This window comes from Tupaia chinensis, unplaced genomic scaffold (assembly GCF_000334495.1).
Source record: "Tupaia chinensis unplaced genomic scaffold, TupChi_1.0 Scaffold000146_1, whole genome shotgun sequence".
In the NCBI taxonomy this organism is placed as follows: domain Eukaryota; kingdom Metazoa; phylum Chordata; class Mammalia; order Scandentia; family Tupaiidae; genus Tupaia; species Tupaia belangeri.
Genome location: NW_006159616.1, coordinates 12,388,750 through 12,401,277, shown reverse-complemented (window position 1 = coordinate 12,401,277; position 12,528 = coordinate 12,388,750). Strand labels below are relative to the sequence as shown.

Sequence of the window (12,528 nt, the reverse complement as noted above, 5' to 3'; positions counted from 1 at the left end):
AAAAAAAAAAAAAAAAGTAAACAAATTTGACCAGCAGGTGATATGACGGTTAAAGCTCTGTATACTCCATGGTTCGAGTCCTGGGCCTGGTGGCTTGCTTTCTCACTCTCTCTCTCTTTCTTTGGTCAAATTAAAAAAAAAAAAAAAAAAGAAAACAAATTTGACAAGCAGGTGATATGACGGTTAAAGCTCTGTATACTCCATGGTTCGAGTCCTGGGCCTGGTGGCTTGCTTTCTCACTCTCTCTCTCTTTCTTTGGTCAAATTAAAAAAAAAAAAAAAAAGTAAACAAATTTGACCAGCAGGTGATATGACGGTTAAAGCTCTGTATACTCCATGGTTCGAGTCCTGGGCCTGGTGGCTTGCTTTCTCACTCTCTCTCTCTTTCTTTGGTCAAATTAAAAAAAAAAAAAAAAAGTAAACAAATTGGGGACCAGCAGATGGCATAATGGTTATGTCACTAGACTCCCATGTAGTTTACTGCAGTTTTGAGTCTCAGACCTAGTGGTGCCATGCGAGTGCCAAAAATCCTGAGAGGAGAATGGAGGAGAAGGAATGCAGTGTGGCCATCTCCCCTGAGGGGGAGTTCTCATTTTCTCTCTGTCTCTCTGATGACTGCATATGGCCTATAACAGAAAATGCTCTTTTAAAAAAGTAGACTAATTAGTGAAGGGAAAATAATAAATAAAGGGGCAATAGGGGAGCGTTAGCAGTTAAAAGAGGTAAAGTGGTCTGTAATTTGCTGTGTGGGGGAGCAGGGAGCTGTAAACTAAGCTCTCTGGTAGCCATTGTGAGAAAGGGAGTTCAATCTATTACTGAAGAGCAGCATCCCCAAGACAAGACCAAAGTAGCAGTTCAGGGACTTGCAACAACCAAAGGTCTGACCCCTGGAGAATTTCTATGCAGTCCTCCAAAGGACTATGAGTTAGTACTGTGAGAATCATCCTTAATAGCTTTGCCTAAGATTTTTTTTTTTAAAGGGCTTTTGCCATAGGGTATGTGCGCTTACTGGACAGACCGATAGAGACAGTGAAAGGAAAAAATGAGAAATCCGCGCCCCATGTGGATGGCCACGCCACAATTGCTTCTCCTCCTGGGATCTTGAGAATTTCAAATCCCAGTTTAAATCATGAACTTGAATTTCATGATTCTCTTCCTGGGATTTTGGGCACACGTGCACATGTGCCTGGCCAGGTCCAGGATTGGAACCACAGTCAGCCACATGGGAGTCCAGTGACTTAACCACCACACCCACTGCTGGTCCCCTAAGATTGTGTCTTAAGGGAACAGCAAAAGACATAATGGTTATGCCACTGGACTCCCACGTAGTAGACCATGGTTAGAGCCCCAGACCCGGCGGCTTGAAATTCACACCACGTGCGTGTGCGAATGTGCCCAAGATCCCAAGAGGAGAATGGAAGAGAAGGAATTACAGCGCAGCCAACCCCCTTGGGAGGATAATTTCTCACTTTCTGTCTCTCTGTCAAACACATGTGCCCTATAGGAAAAATATCTCTCTAAAAAAAAAAGAAAAGAAAAAGAAAAAGATATTGGAAAGACACAGGAGTCCAACTGAAGGGAGGCAGAACTGAAGACTGAGACAAATTAGCAGAATAAGCCTGAAGAGCTTATGAGCAGCACACACTTTACCTTAGAACAGAGCTGGGAAAAAAAAAAAAGCCAAGATCCTTCTGCAGGGAATTCTGAGGAGTAACTTTCAATTATGCTGGCTTACAAAGCTAAATGATATTCCTGAGTAGCTTTGCAGGTCTCTGACTATATCCTTCTATTATAAATCTGCATAAACTTTAATGCTTCTATGACTGCCTTAAGTATAGAGAAAAATCAAGGGTGGGATGAAGGAGATTTCAGGCAGATATCAAATGGAAAAAAGTCAGTTAGGAAATTAATGTGCAAAACTAGTTAAAATTTGAGGGCCAGCCAGGATGCATGGTGGTTAAGGCAGCTGGATCTCACATAGCTGACTAAACAGTTTAAATCCTATAACCAGTAGCTTGAAAGACACGCTGGGTGTGTGTGTGTGTGTGTGTGTGTGTGTGTGTGTACGCGTGTGCCCAAAAATTCCAACAGAAGAATGCAGAGAAGGAACTGTGATATGGCCATCTCCCCTGGGGGATGCTTTCTCACTTTCTCTGTCTCTAGAAAGTGCTCGTGCCCTATAGCAAAACACAAATAAACAAAACATCACAGCAGCAAAACCCCAAAACTAGTTATTTGTCATTGAAGTTACAGTCAGTTAATAAATTGTCTATTAATTGTCACACGAGACTGCGTTGACTAAGCCAGAGATGGGAGGGGGGGAAATGGAGGTTTTCATATTTGCTTGTGCCTAATTTGAAACTGAGCATAAGAGTCGGCAGGTTGTGTGGTGGTTAAGGTGCTGGACTCCCACATGGCTGAAACTGAGCATGCCTCATAGGATGGCATGTTTGTTTAACTGTTTCTATATGGTATTTTAGAAGTCAACAGTTATCCTTCAAAGCCCAATTTATTTAGGCAGAAACATAATTTTATTTCTACCATTTGGGTCTTTTTTCTTTTGAAAAAATATACTAGGGGCTGGCAGGGTGGCATGGTAGTTAAGGAGGCTGGACTCCCACATGGCCAACTGTAGTTCAAGTCCTGGAGCTGGTGGCTTGCTTTCTGACTTTCCCTCTCTCTCTTTGTCCCTCTCTGGTCAAATTAAAATAAACAAATGAATAAGTAAATGTTAAAAAATTTGCTACAGGGCATGTGTGCTTGCAGAGAGAGACAGAAAGTGGCAGAGAGAGACAGAAAGTGAGCAGGGAAAAGTGAGAAAGCAGTCCCCATGGGGTATGGCCACATCACAATCCCTTCTCTTCCACTTCTCTCAGCATTCTGGGTATACACATACACATGTCTGGCATGTTTTTCAATACCAGGTCCAGGACTTGAACTGCAACTGGCCATGTAGTGCAGCCACCTTAACCACCACGCCACCAGCTGGGCCCAGGTCACTTCTAAAGGAGTTAAAGGGACATTTCTTAGCATCTGCTCAAAACCAGAGTTAGCAAAGAATCTGGCTATTCAATGATCTTCTCTACTGAAGTAAGTGCCATACATGGCAGCTTCCATGAGCCACAGTGCAGGAACTTATTAGCTGGCTGATTTTTTCTAAACTATCTGCAGTGAAATGATCAACCATGTTAGCATGAAGATAATTAGATCCCAGGGTTAATATTCTCTGATAATCATTAAGAGCTGGAGCTAACATTTCCATCTGCTTTTAATTTCATAATAGCAGAAAACTTATTAAACAACCTATTTTTTTGCATACCCAGAAGACTCAAAACCAGCTAAGAAGAGAGAACCTAACCAAATCAGGGGAAATCACTGGATCTCAGACTTTGCTCTGTCTTTTATATTTCTAGAGTAGGAAGACTTAGGCACCAATAGATTCAGGTCATAAGACCTCACCCTGCCCCTCAGTGACCGTTAACACCCAGGAACCAATATGTCCCCATACTCTTGTCCCAGAGAGTATTATCTAACCTCCACACAAGATCTACCTTTCCCAGGTTGCTGCAGGCACAGGATTTCTTCTAGACTAATTTCAGAGAGACAAATGAGCACACGTTAGGATGACAGGCGCTCAGGTGGTAAGGGTCAGCAGAGCTGACAAGTGGGCTCTAATACTGGGGAGAGACATCTGCAACCACATGTCTTTTAAATGTGCTGGCCAGACCCTATGGCAAATTTCACAGAGCAGAGGTCTCTAAGTGACCCAGGGAAGTGGCACCAGGCAGTGGAAGAGAGGTTATTTTGGATGCAGCAGCAGGTAGAAAGGTTTTGGCCTACCTGATCAGAGACTCCAGAATGGCGGGGGTGGGACCCTTCTGGAACTCCAGCTCCTTGTAGTGTAGTGCTTTGGCATATGCTCGGCACTTGGCTGCTCTCTCACCCAGCAGAACAATGCCGTTGTCATCTCTCAGTGGCAGGGGGCCCTGGAGGAGAGCAAACCCCATAGCGTAGGAGAACAGCAGACAGGGCACAGACAAGAATGGGCTGAGTGCATGCTTTTCTCCTCCCACCAGCTGTCAGCCTCCACCCAGACCATGGGGGAGAAGCTCACCTTGTCACTGTGTTCCATGAATTCGGCCAAGTTTAAAAGGGTTTGGGTAACTTCAGCGATGTCCTGTGAGGTGAGGGCCAACTCGATGCTTCTAATAAGCTCATCCTGCTGGTCTTCATTCAGTTCAGACCAGCAGGACACAAATGCAGCATTGAAGAGATCCCTGAAGGGGAGGGGAGACAGATGGTGGAAACACCTCTCAGGATCTGCCTGGTACCTCTATGTCACATCTATCTACTTGCTCTGGAGGTCACTGATGCTGGATATACAGATCAGTGCTATCCAAGAGAACTCGCTGGAAATGGTCTCTGCCTTTCCTGTCTAGTATGGTGCCACTGGTATTAAGTGTCTGTACTGTGGCAGGTGTGACTGAGGAATTGAACCTTAAATTTTACTTCATTTAAATTTTACTTCAATTTAATGTGATTTCAAAAAAGTGACACATGGCTAGTGACTACAGTATCTTACAGCACAGGTGTAGACACTGACATATAGGGGACTCTGTGTTAGAGAGAGAGAGAAGTAGAGAAAAGTGACTTGTCTTTAATAACAGGCATATTTCTTGACATTTTTTACATTATTTCTCTTCAATGGAGAATGAACAGAAAAGGGGCTTCTAACACAGTAGCTGGCACTAACAGATTCAGAAAACAATAACCCTCAAATGATTCTTAGAATGTGTTTTGGGCAATGTCCAAATTTTTAAGATCCGAAATGGCAAAGGCAGCATCTGTTACTGCTTTCCAACTATAACCAGAAACCTTAGTTGGATCGTTATAAAAAAATGACAACAGAATTCAAGACACTAGAAGCATTAGCAAATAGACTCCAAATCCACAATCTTAAAAGATTCTCTAAGCAGTCTCTAACAGCTGGGCCTTACAAAGACCTGGAACCAGAGGTACTATTACTAAAATAACTACAACTACCTTAAATTCCTACAGCATTACATTGATGGACATACTTGCCATCCCTGACATTGAATCTTAACCTAACTTTTTTGACGAATGTTGGGGGGGAAGCAAGTTGGAAATGACAGACTATGCCTATAATTGATGGGTTTAACATTTGATACCTCTTCCTGTGACATATTAAAAGGTTAAATTGGACCAATGTGGATAATTTTGAACTCTGATAGAAAAAACAAGATGTGAGGGACCAGTAGATGGCTTAATGGCTATGCTGCTAGACTCCCACGTCGTCGACCCAGTGGCTTAAAAACTCACGCCAGGTGTGTGTGTGTGTGTGTGTGTGTGTGTGTGTACACTCAAGATCCCAAGAGGAGACTGGGGAAGGGAATATGGCATAGCCATTCCTCCTAGCGGCGATTTCTCGCTTTCTGTCTCTCTCTTGTGAATGCATGTGCCCTAAAGCAAAATAAAACTCTCGTTAAAAAAAGAAAAAAAAAAGATGTGAAATTCAAAGAACAGCATGAGGACCAAAAGAATTCACATGTAAACTAGTAAATAAACTTTCTTGATCTAGGTCAGGACCACATTAGACCCCAAATGAACACAGTTGGGACTAAGGGGACAAACACGTGTGTATTTATCACAAGACTCTTCTGGATGACGCTGTGCTCAGAGTGGCTTGGGTAGAAGACAAATAGGCTATGTCAGCTGAGCACATGAACTATGAACACTATGGAAACAAGTCCCAGAAATCATTTTTAAAGCATTAAAAATACTTGAAAGAAATGAGAGGAACCAAAACACGGCACCAAAGCAACAGTCTTAGGGATCATCACTACTTCCGCTAAATACACACTATAATAGCAAAACAGCTATGTTGATAAAAGTGAAATAAAATGCCTTGTTTTTTGTTTGTTAATTATATCACCATTTTATGGTCCATTATAAATAATAAATGTCTACTGTAGAAAAATCTGGAAAATAGGAAAAAGAATAAAGGAAAAAAATTACTCTTTAAACCTTCCTACTTTGGGCCTACAGATAGTATAGTGGTTGCATCTCTGGACTTCCACATGGCCAACTGTGGTTCAAGTCCTGGAGCTGGTGGCTTGAAACACACTGGGCGTGTATGCCCAAAATCCCAGAAGGAGAATGGAGAAGAGATTGCAGCGAGACCATCTCCCCGCTCCCCCACCAGGTGATTTCTCACCTTCCATCTCTCTGATGAGCGCACACACACCCTAAGGCAAAACCTCTCAGAAAAACAAAACAAAACAAAACAAAACCCTTCCCACTTAAGAGCTAACCACAGCTATATACTCTCTAATCTTTATTTATGGACATTATTTTTTTTTTAAATCACACATTTATGGCATTTTGTATTCTATGTACTTACTTCATAATGCAAATCTTTCGCATGTGTTAAAAATACTTATAAATCAAAACTTTAAGAAAGTACCCTCTGGGGAATAGTCATACCACAATCCCTTCTCCACCATGCTCCTCTTGGGATTTTGGGCACACATACACTTGTACCTGCTATTTCTTTTTTTATTTTCTAAGCCACCAGATCTAAGACTTGAACTGCACAGTAGGCCATGTGGGATCCAGCCACCTGAACCACCACACCACCAGTTGGCCCATAAACCAAATTTTTAATGACTGCTTAAGATTTACTATTTAAAATGATATTTTTTATGGCAATTTCTACTTTCCAAAGATGACTGCAACAGGATTTCCTGTTCTACATTCTCTTCTATAGTCGTGCTCCTCCCCTAGCAAGAAGCAGCATCCATGTCTCCTGCCCTGAGCCTGACTGGACATTTGAAACTGCTGTGATCAATACAGCAAGGCAGAAGTGACACACTGTGACATCCAAGGCTGGCAGGTCATAAAACACCATATGATTCCAACCACATTCTTCTGGGTCATTCATTCTTGAATCCAAGAGTGAATGTAAAAAAAGCCCAAGCAAACTATGGACCGATCCACACAAGAAGAATCAAGCTCCACCCTACCACAGCTGAGTTCCCAGTTGACAGTCAGCCTCAACGTGTCAGATGGGCAAGTAAAGCCGTCCTGACAGCTGATCCTCCAGCCTAATCTAACCACTCCTGCTGATGCTGTGTGGAGCAGAGGCAAGCTGTCCCCACAAGTACTCCCAAACCGTACATTTATGAGCAAAATAAATGACGGTTGTTGTTTCAGTCATTAAGTTTTTGTGGCATTTTTAATGCAGCAATAAATAATTAATTAGATTATTATTAGAAATAGGTTACATTTGGGACCAGCAGTTAGCACAACAGCTATCTCTCTGGACTCCCATGTAGTTGACCGCAATTCGAGTCCTGGACCTGGTGGCTTAAATTCACACTGGGTGCGTGTGCATGCATGCCCAAGATCCCGAAAGGAGAATAGAGAAGGGATTGTGGTGTGGCCATCCCCCCTGGGGGTGACTCCTCACTTCCTGTCTCTCTGTCTCTCTCTGTCTTTCTGGGAAGTGCACGTACCCTATAGCAAAAACCTCTCAAAAAAGAAAAAAAAAAAAAAGAAAAGGTTACATTCAACGATTACATAATTATTTTCAGAGTTGTAAATAACTTTGTAATTAAAATTTTGGACCTATATCTACAAAGGGTAGTCTACTAATAAGGTTAAGATAGATGTTTTTCCTATAATATGAGCCTGTTCAATTTGCCTTTTTTTTTTCCTGGTCCCATGAGTGAACAAAATTAAAAATACTAGCCCTTTTACTACTACTTTAAAAAAAAAAAACACAAAACCTAGTGTTTATGTGTTTCCTGTGCTGCCCTCGACCTGAGGCTGGGAAGAGGGAGCTCTGACATGCCGTACCTGGCCATTGGGTTGTAAGCCTGCGCCAGAGCCCAGCACGAGCGCAGGGAGGGTGACGAGGAGTCCTTCAGCAGCTCCAGGCTCAGCCGTCTCAGCCACTCCAGCCAGTCATCTTTGGAGACCCTCCTGGCCGCTCCCCAGGCCTGTAATTCCACGGACGACAACAGAGACCTGTCAGCTTCAAGGCCTAATTATAAAGAGTTCTCATCTATTTAATGATTATTCTGCTTCTCTGATTTATAAGACTATACCTCTCCTGATAAAATTCCTCCAGAACAGAAATACAAAAGAGTAATATTTAATTAAAAGCCATAAAGCAAAAATGACAACCTTTAGAACAGACTGCAGTATAGAAAAAGTCTACTTTACAATTCATTTTACATACCACAATATAGAAAACGTCTATTTTACAACTCATTTTACAACTCAGAGTGCTTTGCTAATAGCTTGCTCTGACTATCAGCAAAGCAGTGAGCTCTACGAAACCAAAACCCAAACGGATGGGGCTGTCACTGTCAGAGTGCATTCGACAAAGCCTAATGGCCTCCAGCAGTGCGTGAAAGAACTGGGTACTCTGCATTAAGTGAAGAGTCACACAGGTTCTCATCACTGTGAAGCAGTTACAACCAGGTGGGCAGAGAGCAGGCACGTGGTGCTGTGGGGGAACAAGAATAAAGGAATTCAACAGATTTCACTTCTACTGTCTAGTCTATCCCCTCTGACTTTCAAAACTCTGAACTCTCCAGGCACCAAGTTACTACCAGGGACAGCTTAGGTAGGTGGAGAGAAAGACTCAGTTCTGGAGACAGGAAGTACAGTGTAGTGACCAATCACACACGTCAGAGCAGAAGTCCTCCAACTCTGGACTAGTGTAGTGGCCCAGTAGTGAGAGGACCCTTGTGTGCCTGCTATACGACCTAGCTGCCAGCAACTTGACCAGCACCTCCCTCCCCCATAAATGGAGGAGAAGGGATTGCAGCATGCCCATCCCCCTGGGGGTTGATTTCTCACTTTCCCTCTCATGATCTCTGCCTGTCTTTCTCCTTCTCTCTCCGGTGAGCATATATGCCATAAGGCAAAAACCTCTCAAAATCAAAAAAATAAAAAATAAATAAAAAAAAGAAAAAGAAAAATGTGCCAGCCACGTGTGTGTGCATGCCCCCAATCCCAACAGGACAGAGAAATAGAGAAGGGATTGCAGCATGAGTACATCCACACGACCCCACCCCACTGGAAGGCGCTTCCTCCCTCTCCCTTTTCTCTGGCCAATGCATGTGCCTTCTGGCATGGTTAAAACAAAAATAATTTAAAGAACAACTGCACTATCTATTAAGCAGGCCAGATCCCAAATGCAGACCTCTCCTTGTGCTCTTAAAATATCAACTGGAGCCAGTAGGTGGTAGTGGTTAAGGCGCTGGACTCCCACATGGTTGACTGTGGTTCAAGTCCTAGACTTGGTGGCTTGTTTTCTCTCATTCTTTCTCTCTCTCCCTGGTGAGTGTACATGCCCTGTGGCAAATTAAAAATAATAATGATAAATAAAATAAATAATTCTTTTAAAAAATCAACTGTCTGGCTTCTGGGTCCTACAATGACTGTGTAAACACTGGCCAACTTCCTCTTGCTGTCCAGCAACTGCTGACTAATAAGGTGCATGTTCACAGAATCCCAGCTTATTTGTTGTGAAGATAAGCCCAGATTGACTACCAGAAGATAGCAAAACTGCTACAAATCCTAGAAGGCATTCAAGAAGTGTACAAGACTGGGTTTCATATTTTTCTGTACCATGCAAACCTCAATTATCAAGGCAAACAGCATGATAACTGAGATGGTAAATGGTCACTTTAAAAGCTGATTAAAACTGATAAATAGGGGGGAACCAGCAGTTAGCGTAATGGCTATGTCGCTGGACTCCCACGTAGTCGACCGCGGTTCGGGTCCCGGACCCGGTGGCTTAAAACTCACGCCGGGCGCGTGTGCGTGCGTGCCCAAGATCCCGAGAGGAGAATGGAGGAGAAGGGATTGCGGCGTGACCATCCCCCCTGGGGGATGATTTCTCGCTTTCTGTCTCTATGTCTCTCTCTGTCTGTCAAGGCACGCGCCCCTAAAAAAAAAAACCTCTCCAAAAAAAAAAAAAAAAAAGAAAGAAAAAAAAAAAAAACTGATAAATAGGGGACCAGCAGTTGGCGTAATGGCTATATCGCTGGACTCCCATGTAGTTGACCACAGTTTGAGTCCCAGACCCGGTGGCTTAAACTCATGCCAGACACGTGTGTGTGTGTGCGCCCAAGATCCCGAGAAAAGAATGGAGGAGAAGGAATTGTGGTGTGGCCATCACCCCTGGGGGGGTGATTTATCGCTTTCTGTCTCTCTCTGTCTTTCTGGTAAGCACATGTGCCCTGTAGCAAAAAAACTCTCAAAAAACAAAACAAAACAAAACAAAAACAAAAACAAAAACCTGATAAATAGAGCAATCTGTGATTTTCATTACATGACTACAAGGAAGCACAATTTATTTTTTGATGAAACAGATCTGAGAGTTAGCTATGAAGGATTTTGCTTAGTTTTTTGTTTTGTTTTGTTTTTGTTTTTCCTTAAACACAAAGTTTATTTATTTATTCCATGAGAGAGGGAGACTGAGAGAGAGATAAGGAGAGATTTACTCCCAACAGAGTCTCACACTGAGGGCCAACCATGGTCAGAATCCTAGACCTGGTGGCTTGCTTTCTCTCTCTCTGGTCAAACTGAATACTACTACTACTAATAAATTAATTAAGTCTCACACTGAGGGCTAACTCCTAGCCTCAGTCAGCCAGGGACGGGCATACACACATGCCTGGCATGCACGGAGAGACTTCTGGGACCTCCCCAGCAGCCTGAGCCTTGTGGAATGTCGTATCACCACACACTGCTTCGGCCAGCCTTTGTAGGGTGTGTGAACTGGATATATTCTCTTTGGTGAGATAAACTACAGATTCTTCTGTGTGTTGGCAAGGTTTATGCTTATTTTTCTAAGTCTGGGATAGAATGTAAAACTCCTTAGAAGCAAATAGACTACTGGGAAATTTCCTAAAATAGAGAGAACAAAACTCTAAAGCAGAGTGGAAAGCTGCCTGGTTGGAAGGACATTCTGAACCTAGGCAGGCTCAAAACATCTGGAAATGTGCATCTATTCTTGCCTGGCTCCTCCCTCAAGTGTGAGGTGTCAACAGGGTGGCCTCGAGAACTGCCTGGGAATGCCAGGTGACTGGTAACCTTTTTCTTCCCCTTGAAGTCTCAGACTAACAGTTATGAAATCCACAAGGGGGAAAGCAGCAGAGGTATTTTGCCACTTCCACCTTAAATCATCAAACACTTCTTAGCAGTAGTCACTTAACACTGTCCATGTGGGTAAAGACTCGACACAATAGTGAGTAATAAGCCCCGAGTGTCCCAAAGCTGAATGTGAGCACACACACAGTTGGTGTTCAAGTCTTTACAGCTTTGCTCAAGAGAACAAGACAGCTGGAACACGGCCCTACTTAGTCCTTTACCTTTACCTACTGCTACACATGAAGTATAGCCATCATGGTCAGCTGCTAAAAAGAAGAAATAGCAGCATGCTGAAATCCAAACTGGGAGCTGCTTATGGTCACCAGAAGCACTGAAGACTAATGAAAAATAACCAATCTGGTACATTTATTTAAAAGTCCGTGAAGTGGGACCAGCAGATGGCGTAGTGATTAATTACATCACTACAGACTCCCACATAGCCGACCACGGTTCAAGTCCCAGACCCAGTGGCTTGAAAATCACACTAGGTGCACGTGAGTGTGCCTAAGATCCCAGTAGGAGAATGGCCACCCTCCCTTGGGGGGTGATTTCTCACTTTCCCTCTCACCATCTCTTTCTCTCTCTGGCAAGTGCACCAGTCTCAGTGTAATTAGGAGGCTCACCAGCTACCAACTTTATTTTGTTCATATTAAAAATGAGAATGGGGGCTGGCAGGTGGCATGGTGGTTAAGGCAGCTGGACTCCCACATGGCTGACTATGGTTCATGTCCTGAACCTGGCAGCTTGCTTTCTCACTTTCCTTCTTTCTCTCTGCCTCTTTCTGGTCAACTTCAATAAAATAAAATAATAAAATAATGACAATGAATAAATTTAATCATTCTTTAAAAAAAAAGAGAATGTTCTCTCAAAAAAACAAAAAAAGAATGTTATTTACACCAAAATGTTCTACTCCTCAAGTTCCAAGTGAGCACAAATGGACACTTTGTTCTCTACTTTCCCTCTATTAAAAAAAATCACAATCCAGACACCCAGAGAAAGACATAATGGTCTAACTTCATAGATCTAGATTTCCAGAGAAGTGCTTGGGCTGGGTTTTAGTTAGTTTAAACTGGAGGCAGCGAGAGGGAAAAGTTTCAAACAAGAGAATAAAGCAGAGCTTTCCTTCCCAAGTCCTCAGAGACAATGGACCTGCCTTTTGGAGGTTGATGGTGCTGACGTGCAATTTCTTCATGGGTCCTGTTTCTACTGGTCCACTAGCCAATGCATCTCCTTGGCCACTTCTCAGCATGCGATGCTGGTAAATCAAAGGATCTTCCTCTTCATCAGCAAGGGTGTACCCCTGCAACGGAGATTTACAGAAAACATCTGCTACTATACC

General features: G+C 43.0%; 1 protein-coding gene across 1 annotated transcript in view; it reads right to left on the bottom strand.

Moving 5' to 3' along the window:
• The window catches only part of MTOR (mechanistic target of rapamycin kinase), a 163,881-nt gene that overhangs the window by 98,207 nt on the left and 53,146 nt on the right, over positions 1–12,528 (bottom strand). Inside the window, exons 25-28 of the mRNA XM_006145332.3 lie at positions 12,343–12,489; positions 7,878–8,020; positions 4,114–4,276; positions 3,840–3,985 (exon numbers count right to left, since the gene is read on the bottom strand). Of these exons, the coding sequence (XP_006145394.1) occupies positions 3,840–3,985; positions 4,114–4,276; positions 7,878–8,020; positions 12,343–12,489 (599 nt within the window). The remainder of the gene's footprint in view (positions 1–3,839; positions 3,986–4,113; positions 4,277–7,877; positions 8,021–12,342; positions 12,490–12,528) is intronic.